The 17,065-nt window shown below is 48.1% G+C and overlaps 1 protein-coding gene across 1 annotated transcript in view; it reads right to left on the minus strand.

Annotated features, from left to right (window-relative positions):
* Nucleotides 1-1,116: 1,116 nt before the first annotated feature.
* Nucleotides 1,117-17,065, minus strand: part of FAT2 (FAT atypical cadherin 2) — a 75,849-nt gene continuing 59,900 nt past the window's right edge. Inside the window, exons 18-23 of the mRNA XM_003404612.3 lie at nucleotides 13,049-13,859; nucleotides 9,975-10,120; nucleotides 8,371-8,812; nucleotides 5,194-5,347; nucleotides 3,042-3,505; nucleotides 1,117-1,971 (exon numbers count right to left, since the gene is read on the minus strand). Of these exons, the coding sequence (XP_003404660.2) occupies nucleotides 1,439-1,971; nucleotides 3,042-3,505; nucleotides 5,194-5,347; nucleotides 8,371-8,812; nucleotides 9,975-10,120; nucleotides 13,049-13,859 (2,550 nt within the window). The 3' untranslated portion in view covers nucleotides 1,117-1,438. The remainder of the gene's footprint in view (nucleotides 1,972-3,041; nucleotides 3,506-5,193; nucleotides 5,348-8,370; nucleotides 8,813-9,974; nucleotides 10,121-13,048; nucleotides 13,860-17,065) is intronic.

Consider the following 17,065-nt stretch of genomic DNA (forward strand, 5'->3'; position numbering starts at 1 on the left):
TTTATTGTTTAAAAAAAACGAACGACCAATGAAACCATGCATATCGTCACTCACGCTCACAGTCACACACACAGCCACGAACCGTTCACAAAAGTAAGACTCTCACCCACACAGCCCTCGATCTCTGTAAGCAGCGACCCTGTGGGTGGGAGCCCCGTTGCTCTTCTTTCTGGCTTTGTCTCCAGAAACAACACACATGAAAAGGCAGTGGACCAGAGGGAGGGATGGCGGGGGAGGGAGTGGTGAGGTGAGAAGCACAGGAGTCTCTGGTTCCCACCGCTCCTGGCTGCATACACTCTATACATGTGTACACACTTATTATACATGGTGTCCACATGTGTAGACACGTGCCCGCATTGACCCTTCGTGCATAGGGTTGAGTCACTGCAGGTAACACTTGGATTAGCGGGCATCTGAGATGGAGTAGGGAAGGGCAGGGTGATTAGACTGGACACACAGGTATCCGGCTCTTTGCCTCACCCCAGCCCTGAGTAGGAATTCTGAGTTCCTTGTGTCTAGGGAGGAAAAGTCCCTATGGGGAAACTTATCCAGACAGCAAGGTTGAAAAGTGCGTTTGAATTTTAAAATGAAGAATTAGTTCCTTCTTGCCTTTGGCCAAAAGTGCCTGGGAAACTCGGGATGAAGAGCCCAGAGTTCCATGAGGTCTGAATTCTTGAATGAAGAAGGTTCGGGGCTGCCTAGGGCCCTGGCAGACCCTGGCTTAGAAAGTCATGTGACTTACAGAGGCTGAGCAGGTTCCCTGGAATTTGGGCTGGAGGATTGATACCTATGAGGCCTGTGCCCCTAGTGACATTTCACAGGAACCTTGTTGCTCTCGTTCTCCATTGTATCTCAACGCCTCGCACGGTGCCTGACATGGAGCAGGCACTCAACAAACACACACAGGTGACTTTCCGTACCTGCTTGCCTGCTGCTCACCTCTCAGACCCTACGAGGACACGCCATGGCCCTCCAGGGATGGATGGCCCTGGACCACCCCCTAATAGTGGGTGTGATGGTTGCCCATCAGGCACAAACCTGCTTCTGCCTCAGAACGGAGCTTGGGCAGGTGTGAGGACATGTCCTTGAAGAGCTAGCCCAGGTTTGGGCCCTGCCTCCCTGGGCACTAAGAGATGGCACATGAATGAGACTCACAATCTCACCCATCCCAGGACTCAGTGTTCCTAGCTTTCCCAGGGCGAGTGCTCTGTGCATCCTCCCCCCTGGGGGCCCTTGTGCTGTTTTTGGAGCTCTACCCTCAGCTTCCCTCCACCCTCGGGACAAGCTGGGGACCGGAAGAGCGCATTTCAAGGATGGCAGCCTGGACTGAGTATGGGGGCTTCCCTCCCACTTTTCCAGCCACGCTCAACTCAACTCCCGGTGAGGCAGGAGGAAGGGGCCAAGGCTTCCCACCTGCTTACCTCTCAGAACCAGAGAACTAGAACATGACCTCCTCACAGCTCCCGTAGTCACTCTCCACCATGTCAGAGCCCTCATAGTGGGGGGGTGCCTGGGGCTGGCCCCGGCCTGTGGAAGGCCCACCACCCACCTCGCAGTCAGCGTAAGAGGGCCCGGCACGGCTGAGCCGCATGCTCACCCCCTTGTAGCCCCCCTCTGCCAGGCAGGGTCCTCCCCCTCCCTGCAGGAACTGTGAGTGGTAGTAGCTGATGGCTGTGTACTCATTGAGGCAGGGGTCAAGCAGGTGCTCCCGGGGGCTAGGGGGCCGTGGAGGCATCAGATCTTCCAGGTTCTGGTTGCTGTAACGGGGTGGGAGGGGAGCCCGCTTGTTTTCCAGTCCCAGTGGGAAGGGAAAACCCCCATAGAGACCAATAGGCTCTGGCATCATGGCTGGGGTCGGGTGGCGGTGAGGTGAGGGCGGCACAGGGCCCTGGGTCACTTCAGAGTGAGGGTATTCCCAGCGTTCCTTCCTGGAGTAAGTAGGGGACCAGACCGGAGCTCCATCTGGGTACACTGAAAGGAAACAGCAAGACAGGGTAAGCTCTGGGATTCCCTGGTGAAGGTTCTAGCTGCCCTGCAGCTACTAAAGGTACCTCAGCAGGGTAGTGAGATGGCCAAAGGAGTGGGTGAGCGTGGGGAACCCGTCCAAGTGTATTGCTTCTGGTGGCTTAGAACCCAATGGGGGAGATTTCAAGGCCAGAGGTCTAACTCAAAGCCATCCCATCATGCTAATCTGTGCCACTGATCCAAGGGCCAGTGAACAAGGGAAGAATATGGATGGCTCCATGCAGCCCATTCCCGCTGCTAGGGATGGCAGCACTATCCCAAGTCTTACTGGTGAGTTTCATCTCCTTAATGGAAGGAATCAGACACACAGTTGGTACTAAGAACTGTGATGGAGTCTATACAGAAGGTGATGCAATGTGATATGACTTGGAAGTCAGGAGGCCAGGGGATCTTGGTCCTAGCTCTGTCTCTGCTACTGAATAGTTGGGTAAGTTGGAACAAGTCATTTCATTTTTATGGGTTCCAGTTACCCTATCCCTCCAAAAAGGAGAGCGAAAATACTCATTTTAACTACTGGTAGATAAGCCAGAAAATATAAAGTGCTTTACAAATTCAATTCTTTTTGAGCCAAAAACAAGTAAGAAGGGAAGTTGCTGACTCTAGGCTGGCCAGATTGGGCCCCAGGCTACTACGCTTCCAGACAGGGCAACCAGAAGCTTGGACCATGCTTCTTTTTGCCTTCCCAAAAAAGCATACATGTTTTCATTCCAGATATTCCACCCACCCATATCTAGGGTCTATAGGTTTCTGCCATAGACACCAATCCTATGGAGTGACCTGGAATTTAGAGGAATGGGTCATGGTACAGCTGTATGGACCCCATATGCTGAGTCAGGAGACCTGGCATCTAACCCAGTCATTAGTGCACTGTGGCCTTTAACACACCCCTTCATATGCCATCTCAAGGGAATGGACTGGATAGTGGGCAAAAACACCTGTGCCTCAGATAATGAAGTGTCTGGGTCTTCCAGCCCCATTCCATCAGTCAGGGACTAAGGGCCTCTGGCTATACTGACCCATCTCCTCGCCTGACCAGGTCCTCTTGATGATGGACTCATTGTCAGAGCTGGAAGGAACTGCAGCAGGTGGGAGTCTAGGAGGCACACTACAGACCATTGGCCGTTGTTTAGAACTGGGTCCAAAGGTGACGAGTTCATTTGGGACTGAAGCCTTGCTGGGCTCTGCTTGGTTCAAGTTGTTGCAGGAACTGGCACTCAGGGGGTTGAGCTCAATGGCAGGCGTGGCTTGGGTGTCGACGCCAATGCTCCTAGCCAGGAGGTCTGGGTCCTCCATGGCCACAGGCTTGTGAGACTTGCGATGGCGGCAGTAAAGGAGAAGCATAACAATGACCCCAAGGAAAAAGATGAACGGTCCCACCACTGTGATGATCAGTATCACCTGCTGCCACCAGTCCCCTGTTTTGATCTCAGGAGTGACCAGGCAGTGTCCTTCTGAGCAACCTCTTGCCTCCATTTCACACCTACAGACACAGAGATGGGGAAGTTAGAGGACCGAGTCATTGTACTGCCCATTCATGTCCCCTCTTGCAAAAAGATCTATAGATAGAGACCCCCACCCTCCGGCCTACTATCTTCCACTTTCCAACAGAAAAGATAGTTATCAAGGACATCAGTGACATGTCAACATCAGACACGCTCTCCATCCTCCACCAGTAAGGCTTGAGCCTCAGCTGTACCCCTACTCTTGACCAGGAAGATCTGGGCTCTGGGCACATCCATTATTTCCCACCAATGAGATCTAGGCAGTGGGCATACTCTCCACAATGAGGTCAGATTTCCAGTCATACTACTGAGGGAGAGGCGTCTGACATACCCAGCTGTCCTCTAGAATAATGTCAGGGTCCAGTCATCCAGCAATGGTCCTGGTATCAGTGGTACCTGCTATTCTTCACCAGGAGATCACAGGAACCCAACATGGCCTGAACTGATCAGTTTCCTCACATTGCGTAACTTTCTCAGAGAAATACCTGAACCATGCAGCCTCTCAGGTCATTTTGCGCTTGGCAGACTGTGGTGTAAGGATCCTAGGAGACTTCTTCCCCCCCGCTCCCCCCCCATGGCCAGCTTTACCCAGTTTTGAAAGATTCTGGCAAAAGCTCCCACCACCCAACTCAGTCCAAAACATCTTCCAGTGCCAGAAATTTCACCACCACTAGTTTGTCTTTTGGAATCAAATATTGTCCTCTCCAGTCTCCTCCTTTAAAATGCAAACACCACTTTCAGACATGAAGCATCCTCCAAAGATGCCTTATGAATGGATGCTATTCCCTGCTGCAAAACAAGGCAGGAGATAGGCAGGAAACGCCAGATGCTGAAAGAAAGGACCATAGGTCAAAAGATAATGTTGGGCGGGGACCCTTCCTCTCTTGGCCTCAGTTTCCCCATATTTAAAATGGTGGCGTGGACTAGATCACTGGCTCTCTTATGGAGATGCCAGGGCCGACAGCAAGGGAATCCCATGGGAGCTTGTTAAAAATAGATTCCCAGGCTCCATTCCTTGGAGATTCCAATTTAGTTGGTCTGGGTAGGGTTCAAGAATCTTTTTTTTTTTCCTTTAATAAATTTCTCTTGTAATTTTTTTTATAAGCTCCCAAGTTTGAGCGCTATAGAGCCAGGTGATTTCCAAAGCCTCTTGATCTCTAGGATTCTTGAAACGACATTTCTTCCCCTGCAAGCCCCATAGCGCAACACAGCACTAGGCACTGTCAGCGTGCAGTGGGGGCTTGAGACTCATAGCGGTTCCTGTGCCAAGTGGAATTGCTGTACCCAGGCCACTTTTTGAGAAGTCACAGCCCAGAGCAAGAGAACAAAAACTGCAATTTTCAGTTCTTTGCAAAGATCAGAAGCTCCTAAGAAGTTGCTTAGGAATGCAGATTCCTGGGTCTCAACCAGGTGAGTCTGATTCAGTGGTTCAGAGCAGGGGTTGGGGATCTATCTTTAACAAGGACCTTCCATCTCTGATGCAGGTGGTTGATGAGAAAGGCTTGGATGAGATGTCCCAACACATGGAAAAGACCTGGAGGCCTGGTCACTGAAGCACTCATTCCCTGGCTTCCACTGGACTCAGGGGCCAGGGTACACAGGTCAGTCCTCAGTGGAGCCAAACCTGGGTGAGGAGCCAATTGCAGGTGGCCTCTCCTTTGCTCACCTGTCTCCCGTGTAAGGATAAGGGCAGCTACAGGAAGCCCCTTTGGGGGAGGAGATGCAGGTGCCACCTCCCAGGCAGGGTGCAGAGATGCAGTTTTCCCTTCCTTGTTCACAGTGCTTCCCAGTGAACTGTGGGGGACATTTGCAGACATAGCCTGGGAGAGACAGAAGGAAGGTGAGAGAGCACAGTGACCGAGCAGTTAGGTAGCCCCAGAGTAACAGGCCCTCCTTGTCCAAGGGGTGGCCTCGGCACGTGTGCAGATTGGTGTTCATGAAGCCATTCAAGAACCATTGATTTATTGAGTGTCTCCTCTGGGCCTGACACCGTGTAGGGTATTGATGCCCTGTGTGAACACGAACACTTGGCCCCTGTTCTCAAGCAACTTATAGACCAGTAGAGAAAACAGACATCTAAAGAAGAATAATAATAAGAGACAACACTTACTGAGTACTTGGCAATATGCTAGTCATTGTTCTAAGCATCTTCATGTATTAGCTTATTTGATCCTCATGACAACCTGGAGATTGGTTACTATTTTGATCCTCATCAGGGGACAGATACAAGGAGATAGTAAATGAGAAAATGAGGCACAGAGAACTTATGACATTTGATCAAGTTCCCACAGCTAGCAAATGGCAAACTCGAACTCAGATCTAGACAGGTATAAGTAATATCTGTATATTAGTAATTATAATAGAAGTTAGTGTTATGACAAGGTAATTATGAGCCCAAGAGACAGAAAGGGTCACATAAATCAGAGACTACATCAGCCTGAGACCAGAAGAACTAGATAGTGCCCAGCTACAACCAATGACTGTCCTGACAGAGAACACAACAGAGAATCCCTGATGGAGCAGGAGACCAGTGGGATGCAGACCTCAAATTCTCATAAAAAGACCAGACTTAATCATCTGACTGAGACTAGAAGGACCCCCAAGGTCATGGTCCCCAGACCTTCTGTTAGCTCAAGACTGGAACCATTCCCAAAGCTAACTCTTCAGACAGGGATTGGACTGGACTATGAGATGGAAAATGATACTGGTGAGGAGTAAGCCTCTTGGGTCAAGTAGACACATGAGATGATGTGGGCAGCTCCTGTCTGGAGGGGAGATGAGAAGGCAGAGGGGGACAGAAGCTGGCTGAATCAACATGGGGAATACAGGGTAGAGAGAAGGAGTATGCTGTCTCATTAGGGGGAGAGCAACTAGGAGTATATAGCAAGGTGTATATAAATTTTTGAATGAGAGACTGACTTGATTTGTAAACTTTCACTTAAAGTACAATAAAAATAAGTAAAATGTATAACAAATAAATAAATTTTTTAAGTTTATGTTATGAAAGGGAAGATGGGGACCTAACTTAGCCTAGAGATTAGGGAAGGCTTCCTGGAGGAGGTGATGTTTAAGTTGAGACCTGAAGGAAGAGTAAAAATTAGCCAGGCAAAAAGGACAGGCAATGAGGAAGGTTTTTCAGGCAGAGAAGAACTGTGCACAAAGGCTGGGAGCAGAGGGTACAGCAGTGGGGTGAGCCTAGTGAGCAAAGGAGAGAGCGAGGAGCTACAAGGCTGGGGAGGAGGGCCAAAGCAGGACTTTGGACTCCTTCCTAAAAGCAACAGGGAGCCACTGAGAGGTTCTAAGCAGGAGAGCGACATGCTCAGATTTGGATTTTATAAAGATCACTCTGGCTCCCTGGTGGAAGAAGGAATGGAAGGAGAGAAGCTGGAGAACAGGGAGGTAAGCAGTGCAGGAGAAAAGGTGGGTGGTGGTGGGAGACTGGATCAGAGTGATGGCAGAGGGGACAGAGAGAAGTGATGGATTCCGTGGGTATTTTGGAGATAGAGATGCCAATAGGATCAGCCTGGCAAAAACTAGAAAATGGGATACTGCCAAGTGTTGACAAAGACGTGGGTATATAGGAACCCATGCACTGTTGGTGGGAGTGTAGACTGGTGCAGCCATGTTGGAGAGCAGTCTGGCCCTACTAAGTCAAATTGACTATTTACCTATGTGGGTACGTGAATTCCATCCCTGGATGGTATGTGTGTGTGTGTGTGTGTGTGTGTGTGTGTGAATCAGAAGAAAATCCTTGTTCAGGCTCCATAAGGGGACCTGTATGAAGATGTTCACTGCAGTATTGGTTATGGAGGCGGGAGTTTGAAGCCCACAGTGTCCATCCTTCTCTGGGAGAGTGGAGAGGGAAAATGTGGGTGCAGGCACAGCATGGAGCATTGAGCAGTGATTAAAAGCAACTCATGCATTCATGGCAGTGTGGATGCATCTTAAAAATATGTTGTGGAGTGAAAGTATAAAATATTGTAGGCCAACTGTTGTTAGGTGCTGTTGAATGGATCTTGACTCATAACAACCCCATGTAACAGAGGAGAATTGCTCCATAGGGCTTTCTAGGCTGTAATCTTTAGAGGAGCAGATCACCAGCTCTTTCTCCTGAAGTGCTGCTAGGTGGGTTCAAACTGTCAGCCTTTCAGTTAGCAGCCCAGGGCTTAACCTGATTCCTACCAGGTTAACATAAAAAATTTGAACAAGTGATGAAGAGTAATATCCATTTTGCAAGAACTCATTTAAAAGCTTTAAATGTTTGCCTCTGGGGTTGAGGGTGGGGAAAAGAATGGGATATAGGTCAAAGTGAGTAAGAAAGAGAGGTTTCCCTGCAGCCATGATGACACTAAGGTATGGGATTAACTCAACTCTCTACACCTGAGGCCCCCATTTATGCTCTACCCCCATCCAAAACAAAGAGGAAAGATGGATTAATGAAGGAGAAGGATGACTCCTGGTTCCCACTAGGGTAGACTTAGTAGATCCCAACCCATGACCTGCGAGATGGTAAGGGAAAGAGGGAAATTTAGAATCAGCAGGCAGGAGTTCACTATTGCAATCTCCACCCAGAACAAGCCCCTCTCACTTAAAAGCCATGTGACCTTGGGCAAATTCCTTTCCCTCTCTGGGCATCCCTGACACTGCCTGGCAGTTTCCTCAGCTGTAAAATGGAACTCTATGGCTCTCCTCTCATCTTCCGTCATGGGGGCATGGTGAAGGAACATGCTTTGGAAACTCTACAGTGCTATACAATTGCTGGTTCAACTTGTCAGAGTTATCTGAGGAGCCTCTGGGCAAAACCTTGGGGTCAGCCTACCCTGCCCTGTCTATCAGCCCTTACCTGCTCCATGGGTCTGGGAACACTCCCCACCATTGAGGCATGGATTCTGTCTGCAGTCATCACTAAGCGGACAGCACTGGGTGAGGGCCTGCTTCTCCAGCAAGTGGGCCACCTTCCTGCCATGGACCAGCAGCTCCAGCACCTCTCCATTGACCATGACAGCATCCAGGCAGCCTTCAAAGCCCTGGGAGACATTTTGGGAAGACTGCGAGAGGACAAGACTGCCCAACAAGAGGTCTCTTGTAGGCCCCAGGCCCTGGCAGTTTTCTGGGAGCACAAGGGAGCCGTTGCCTGCACCATCAACCCACAGACCAATGGATGTGGATGTCTTCTCCAGCTGGATGGAGTGCCACTCTTGGTCATTCACGGGGCGCTGGGAGAAGAGGTTTCCATGGAAACCACCTGGGCATCGATATTCCAGCTGGAACACTCCACCAACCAACTAAAAAGAAAACCCACATTTGAACAAACTATAATTTTCTGATTTATTACATTTGTGTTTATTGTCAGTCTCCACTCTATACAATGAAAGCTCTAAGAAGGATTTTGGGGTTGTTCACTGATGAGACGTAAACACCTAGACCAGTGCCTGTCATTATCATAGTAGGTGCCCAATAAATATTTGTTGAATGAATTCAGTTCTAACTAGCTGCCAAAGTCTGCTTTCTCTTTGTCAAAATGGAAGATTGGCAAGTGTGATAAAGGTCTTAAAAACAGGTGAGAAAACGGAGGCTCTCTATATATTAGAAGGTCTGAGAGACCATTGAAAGGAAATTAATATTTCTCCCATTTTACCTAATGCTGGACCTGCCATCTCTAGCATCCCAGTGGTAGCTGCCCACCCTTCCACTTTGGGAAACACTGGTCTATTACTCAGGAAGAGTGGTAAAAGCCCCAGTGGGAGGTGGCCTTGCCCATCTCTGTTTCTGTCTTCAGAGGGTCTCTTATGCCACAGAGCAGCTAGGCTTCTGGTTGTCCACTGAACGTACATTTCCAGGTGGCATGGCTGTGGCACTCCAGGGAAGGGAAGTCCTGTGTCCTGGTCTAGTAATCACACCCAACATCCCCAAAAACCATGCACGGATTTCTTTGCCAGAAGCTGGCCTACCTGACTGTCCTCAAACCACCTCACCCTACCGTTATGGATTGAATTGTGTCTCCCCAAAATATGTGTTGGAATCCTAACCTCTCTACCTGTGGATTCCATTTGAGAACAAGGTTTTCTTTGTTATGCTAATGAGCCCATTATCAGTACAGGGTGTGTCCTAAACCTAATCACTTCTGAGTTATAAAAAGAGCAGATTAGACACAAAAACAAGCACAAATGAGAAAGATAGATGCCATTTGCAGATGGCTAAAAAAACCAAGGATTGGTGGAATACACAAGGATCTTACCCTAGAACCAAGAGAGACAGCCTTCCCCTATAGCTAGTGCCCTGAACCGTGAGAAAATAAATTTCTGTTCCTTAAAGCCACCCATTTGTGGTATTTCTGTTTCAGCAGCATTAGGAAACTAAGACCCTCCACCTCTACCCCACCCCTAGCCTGGTTAAAAAAAACACCTGGTAGGCTATGTGAAACCTCTCAGGCCAGCGGGGCCTTACCCTCAGGGAGAGGGACACTGTCCCGTTGGCGAAGAGCACAACGGCCTGGGGCTGGAGCGTTTTCAGACGGAAACCAACGTGCGAGCTTTGGGTCTCTGGAAGATGGTAACGCACGTAGCTCTGACCGCTGAACCTTACAGCGGTACCTGCGAAAACAACAAGAGGTGTTACCTCCACGTAAATTGGTCCCCACAGAGCACTTGAAATCAACTTTGTCTCATTCAGACCTTGGGTGGCAAGGAGGGTGTTGCTCATACTTTATAGATGAAGAAACTAGGCTAGGGGGTTACTTGTCCTGGGTCACACAGATAGACTGGGGCCACCACCCTGTATACCTTCCTTTGGCCACTAGGACCCCTGCATTGAGTACTACGCTGGGTCAGGTACTGGGAGCTCAAACCATTAAGAAAGCGAGAACCAAGCCAGAAATATAATCAACCAAGTCCAAGTTTGGAATAGCAAGTATGGAAATAAAAGTTTTTATCCTACATAGTTTCTAAGTTATTTATGACATCATTTGAGGAAGAAAGAGGTACAGTTGGAGAAGCTTTTGCACATGTATGTGATTTAAGGAGTCCTGATGGCTCAATGGAAACCCTGGTGGTGTAGTGGTTAAGCGCTATGGCTGCTAACCAAAAGGTCGGCAGTTCAAATCTACCAGGTGCTCCATTGAAACTGTATGGGGCAGTTCTACTCTGTCCTAGAGGGTCACTCTGAGTTGGAATCAATTCAAAGGCAATGGGTTTGGTTTTGGTTTGGTGGCACAGTGGTTAAGAACCTGGCTGCTAACCAAAAGGTTGGCAGTTCGAATCCACCAGCTGCTCCTTGGAAACCCTATGGGGCAGTTCTACTCTGTCCTGTAGGGTCACTATGAGTTGGAATTGACTTGAAGGCAGTGGGTTTGGTTTTTTGGGTTGGATATGATTTAAGGCAATTGGATTTAACTGGATGGACCCATAAAGGGCCAGCTAGGCAGGGGGTGATGATGAGCTAAAGACCATGTCTTTTTCTTTCCCCAATGTTTGAGCTGGTCTAGTGCATCAGCCTTAATGCCTGAGGCACTGGGGTGAGAAACTGAGCTCCTGAAGAGCTTGGGGAAGAGCTCAGGCTTTAGAGTGGGGTATACCAGGATTCAACCAGCTTTTTATTAAAAAAAAAAAAAAAACAGCTTTTTATTAAAGACTGTATCATTTCAGGCAACCCAGTACAATCCCAATACTTCAGTATTTTGTATTGAATTGTGTTCCCCCAAAATATGTGTTGTAAATCCTAACCCCTATACCTGTGGTTATAATCCCATTTGGGAATGGGTTTTCTTTGTTATGTTAATGAGACAGTATTAGTGTAGGGTGTGCCTTAAATCAATCTTTTTTGAGATATAAAAGAGATTAAACAAGTAAGCGAGCAAGCAGAGATGGGAAAAAAGAGATGCCAAGCCACTTGAAGACAGCCCAGGAGAAAAAGCTCAAAAGAGAAGAGGACCTGCCTCCAGAGCTGACAGGGAGAGAAAGCCTTCCTCTAGTGCCAGCACACTGAATTTGAACTTCTAGCCTCCTAACCGTGAGAAAATGTCTGTTTGTTAAAGCCACCTACTTATGGTATTTCTGGTATAACAGCGCTAGATAACTAAGACGCTTAGTTTCAGCTCTACTTCATAGGATGGTGGGTGAGGATTAGTGTAGCCAACATAGACACAGAGCATGGCATGTAGCATGGTCCTATAGCAACAAATGCTACCATGTGAATGACAGCCACCAATGATTGGGTGCCAGCCACGGACCAGCCATAGGTTGTTTTTGTTGCTGTTGTTGGGTGCCATCTAGTCAATTTCAACTCATAGCGACCCCATGTGACAGAGTAGACCTTCTCCATAGGGTTTTCTAGGCTGTAATCTTCATGACAGCAGATCACCAGGTCATTCTCGCAGACTTGCTGGGTGGGTTTGATCCACTGGCCTTTGGGTTAGCAGCTGAGCACTTAACTGTTGTACCACCAGGGCTCCTTAGCCACAGGTTAAAGGCTTTTATATCCATTATGTAATGTACTCTCCCAACTCCAGGAGGCAAATGTTATTATTTTCCCTATTTTATAGATGAGAAGCTGAAGTTCAGAGAATCTTAGTAACCCACCCAAGTTTACACATCTAGTAAATGACAGAGTTGGGTTTGAACTTGAGCTGTCTGCATCTAAATCTTAAGTTTATAACCATTAAAAAAAAAAAAAAAACCACTGCCGTCGAGTCGATTCCAACTCATAGTGACCCTATAAGACAGAGTAGAACTGCCCCATAGAGTTTCCAAAGAGTGCCTGGTGGATTTGAACTGCCGACCTTTTTTGGTTAGCAGCCGTAGCACTTAACCACTACGCCACCAGGGTTTCCTTATAACCGTTGGGCTATAGTAATAACAGTATTAGTAGTACCAAAACCAAAGCAGTTGCCGCTGAGTTAATTCCAACTCATGAGGACCCCACGCGTGCAGAGTAGAACCATGCTCCATAGGGTTTCCAAAGGCCGTGACTTTTCAGAAGCAGATCACCAGACCGTTCTTCTGAGGCACCTCCGAGTAGACTTGAACCTCTAGCCTTTTGGTTCAAAGCCAAATGCTTAACCACTTGTGCCACTAGGCAGCCTCAGTGGTAGTAAAAAAAATGAGCACTTGCTGTGTGTCAGGCACTGTTTTAAGCAAGCACTTGATATATAATACTCATTTAATCCCCACAAAGCCCAAAGGCACAGAGGATTTAAGTAATTTTCCAAAGGTCACACAGCTAGTAAGTGGTAGAGCTTGGATTTGAACCCAGACAGTCTGATGCCAGAGTCTATACTCTTAACCACAATGCTAAACTGCCTCTTGCATTCTTATTTTCAAAATTCCGAAGTGGCAAAGAATAGAATGTTACTCCATGACTAGATTTTAGGAGGTCACTGCCTGTCTCATGGGGGTCTGTGGCCTTTAGCCTTGTTAAAACTTCCCTCTAACTACCCCACCGGCCCTCCCTGGGATCCCCACCCATAAAGGTAGACAGGCTAAGCCCAGCAGTGTTGGAGGTTCCAGGGAAAGCCCGTTCCTCACCATTGCAGGAACAGTTCTTCTTCAGGTGGTGTCGTGGGGTCAGGATGCTGAGCCTGGCTGTGCTGTATGTGGGTCCAACCTTGGGGTCCAGGTGCACTGTCTCTTGGCAGATTTGCCCCTGGCAGCTTGGCCCCTGGCAGGGCACCACAGGCATGGCTGACCTCATCTGAATTCCCACTGAGTGCTCCATCTCCTTGGCTGAGCGAGTGATGATGGATGCCAGCTCCTGGAGCTTGTAGAAGGTTCCAGAATGTCCCTCAAAGACCAGGAGCACATCCACACCGGCCATGGCCTCTGCAGGCTGAAGGCTGGCCAAGTGGATGTTGGCTCGCTTGATGTCCAGCTTGTTGCTGAGGAACCTCTGCAGGTTCCGCCAGTGGTCACTCACCAGCTCCTCCGGGGTGAGCTGGTGGAAACCCATCCACATGGCCTGCTGCAGAGCCTCCCTCCCCACATGCCACACATGGACGTGGACCCCAGCAGTGGCGGTGAACGTTCCATCACTGACGGTGATGTTGAACGAGTAGCGGCCACGAGGCAGTGCCTGGGCGGCAATAATCTTGCCATCGGGGGCACCCACTGAGAAGCGCCTGCCCAGGGTCTCCTCTCCTGCCAGGCTATAGGTCAGCGTGTCCTGGGGGTCTCGGTCAGTGGCATGGATTTTACCCACCATGCCACCCTGGAATTCCTCCTCCCCGATGGTGATGAAGATCTCCAGAGGGAGGGCAGAGGGTGGGTAGTGGCTCTGTTCTGTGACATGGATGCTGACAGACGTCAAAGAGGAGAGGGGAGGGACACCACTGTCTGACACCTGTGAACAAAACCAATGCTGCCGTTACCCACAAGGACTCGGTACTCTCTCTGCTACCATTGAGGCTGGGCCTCAATGTTGTAATCAGTTGTCATTGAGTTAATTCTGACTCACGGTGACTGCATGTGTACAGAGTAGACCAGTGCTCCATAGAGTATTCAAGGCTGTGACCTTTTGGAAGCAAACTGCCAGGCTTGTCTTCCAAGGCACCTCTGGTGGGCTCCAACTGCCAACCTTTCAGCTAGTAGTTGAGCACATAACCATTTGTGCCATCCAGAAACTTCTGGGTCTCCTTGGGGAGCCACACATCTAACCCCACACCCAACTTGATGGCAGGCTCAGTATACTGTTGCTTTAAAAGAAAAAAAATCTAACCCCAAAGCACTGGTATGTAACATATACTCTCTGAAGTTTTTGTAGAGAATGGAGGCGAGGGTTACATCCCACACCACACAGTAGAACATAACTCAATTTCCTCATTTGACCTCTCTTTGAGCCTCTTCTTAAATCTCTCCAGCCCATAGGCTTTGATCTCCTTCCTCTTGAAGTTCCTTCATCCTGACCCCATCTCTTTCCTTGCATCATCAGATGTCTCTTAGAAATTCCAGTGCACATCCTGACACGGCTCGTGCTCAGCCTGAGAAGATTCTCTTTGGGACTTCCCTTTACTCTAATGTGATTGAGGGGTCAGTCAGCAAATATTTCTTGAGTACTTTCCGTGGGCCAGCCCTCAGCTAGGCACTGGGGATATGGCCGTGCTCTGAAGAAGAGAGACAATAAATAAGTTACCAAATATATAAGAGAACGTCAGACTTTGATGAGGTGCCCTGAAGGAAATAAGCAGAGTGACGTGAGAGAGAGAACTGAAGAGGCCTCATTTAGATCAGGTGGTAAGAAAGGTGTTTCTGAGGAGGTGATGTTTGAACTGAGTACTGAAGGATGAGAAGTGAGGAGAGGTAACAGGCAGAGGGAACAGCAAGTGCAAGGGCCCTGGGGTGGGAAAGGATGTGGGGTGTTCAAAAAAGAATAGACAGGAGGCCACTATTGCCAGAGTGAGTGGGAGAGGGCAGAGGGCGGGAGATGAGCTGGAGAGGTAAAGAGGGGCCAATCACTGATGAGCTGAGGAGCACATGGTTGGATTTTATGTCAGGGCAATGGAAAACCACTGAAGATTTTAAGCAAGGGAGTGATATAATCTCAGCTAAGTAGGGAAAAGAATGTAAATTTTTAAAAAGCCATTTCTCTTTCATAGTTCTATTCCTGTTATCTGGGACCAAGCACCCTCACAACTTCCGGCCCAGGCTCAGGAAGGACAAAGCTCTCCTTCTGCTCCTCAGCGACATTACTACCTTCTCAGCTCTCAACAAGGTCTCCGAGGTCTTCTTTTGGAAAGAAACCCATATATCTGACCCATAATAATGTGTTCACATGTATTCCAATGCTTTGAGCGGGCAAGTGCATTGTGGAATTTACCCCTACTGTGGGGAATTGTGCATAACACAGATAACATATTAATAACATCAACAATAACTAATACTACTACTGGTTATAACAAGTAGCTAAAGGCAACTAAGTACAAATTGTGTACCAGTTATTTTTAAAAGCTTTAAATGCATGATATTTAATCTCTCTTATAAATTAAGTACCATTAACTGCCCCATTTTACCAAGATATAACTGAGGCACAAAAAGTCAAATACCTGGCCCAAGGTCATACAACAAGAGCAGCAGAACTTGAACTTACACCTCTGTCCATTAAAAAAAAAAAAAAAAGTTGCCTCGAAGAGGATTCTGACTCATGGCGACCCCATATGTGTCAAAGTAGAATTATGTTCCATGGGGATTTCAATGGCTGATTTTTCAGAGGTAGACTGCCAGGCCTTTCTTCCGAGGTGCCTCTGGGCAGACTCAAACCTTCAAACTTTCATTTGTCAGCTAAGCACTTAGCTGCTTGCACCACCCAAGAATCGGTGTCCATAGCCTGTGAGGTTTTATAGTGCCCCCCAGTGAATAGAAGTGGAAATACAGGACAAACACAAAAGGCACTGGTGACATATTACTGAGTGCCCGTCTGGGCCAGGCCCTGTGCCTGGATTGAGAATACAGAGGCCAGGAAGCTGCTCTCTCTCATCTCTCCCAAGGCAAATGCATCCATGCAACCATCTCTATGGTTCTCAAAGCTTGGGTTTCTTGTCCCCTACTATATTCCTAGCAACTAGCATAAACAAACAAACAAACAAAAACCCAAACCCATAGCTGTTGAGTAGATTCCAACTCATAGCAGCTGGCATAGGACCCGGAATATGGCAGGGGCTCAATAAATATTTCTTGAAAGATTGACTGATTGGCTGAATGGATTGATACATTATCTTTACATACTTACAAGTTATGATAAGGAAATAAAGTAGCTGCACCTGCCCTTTGAGCTGTAGACTCCTGTTCCCCAGTAGCCATTGGACTTAGATGTCTTGGGAAACCTGAGACAAAGGCTTGTAAAACAAAGCCCTTATTTCACCCCCTAAGTCTGTCCTTGGTCCCCTCTACAGTCCTCCTATCTCATAAATGGCACTACCACCTGCTCTTCACTGGAGCTGGGAAGCTAGAGGTCCTTCCTTCCCCTCCTTTCACCTTATCCAATCCATTGCTAACTCCTAACTATGTACATTCAACATATGTCCCACATCTGTCCACTTCTTGCGTCTTCTCCATCACCTCCAAGGTCCCAGTCTCACTGTCTCCAGCTGGGATGACTTCTCACTGGCCTCCCTCAACCACTCTTGCCCCCTTCAATTCTTTTATAAAACTTCAAAAACGAGCTCCTGACACACAAGAGTGGTTGCTTCCCTGCTTGAGAACCTTCCACAGCTTCTCATTACACTTAGATTAGAGTCCAAAAGTTTGAACAAAGGCCTATAATTAGGTTAGGTCCATGAGTGTCAAAAACAGTCTGTGCTTGACTACTAGTAGAAAGGTTGGAGGTTCAAACCCACCCAGCAGTGCCGTGGAAGAAAGGCCTGACGATCTGCTTCTGTAAAGATTACAGCCAAGAAAATCCTATGAAGCAATTCTAGTCTGAACCACATGGGGTCGCCATGAGTTGGAATCAACTCAACAGCAACGGGTTTTATAATTAGGTTTACCCAGTATAGTCTCGATTTTCACCTGTTGTGGATCAATTATTTTTAGTTACTCTCATTGTCCCAAGAG

Source organism: Loxodonta africana, chromosome 2 (assembly GCF_030014295.1).
Source record: "Loxodonta africana isolate mLoxAfr1 chromosome 2, mLoxAfr1.hap2, whole genome shotgun sequence".
Classification (NCBI taxonomy): domain Eukaryota; kingdom Metazoa; phylum Chordata; class Mammalia; order Proboscidea; family Elephantidae; genus Loxodonta; species Loxodonta africana.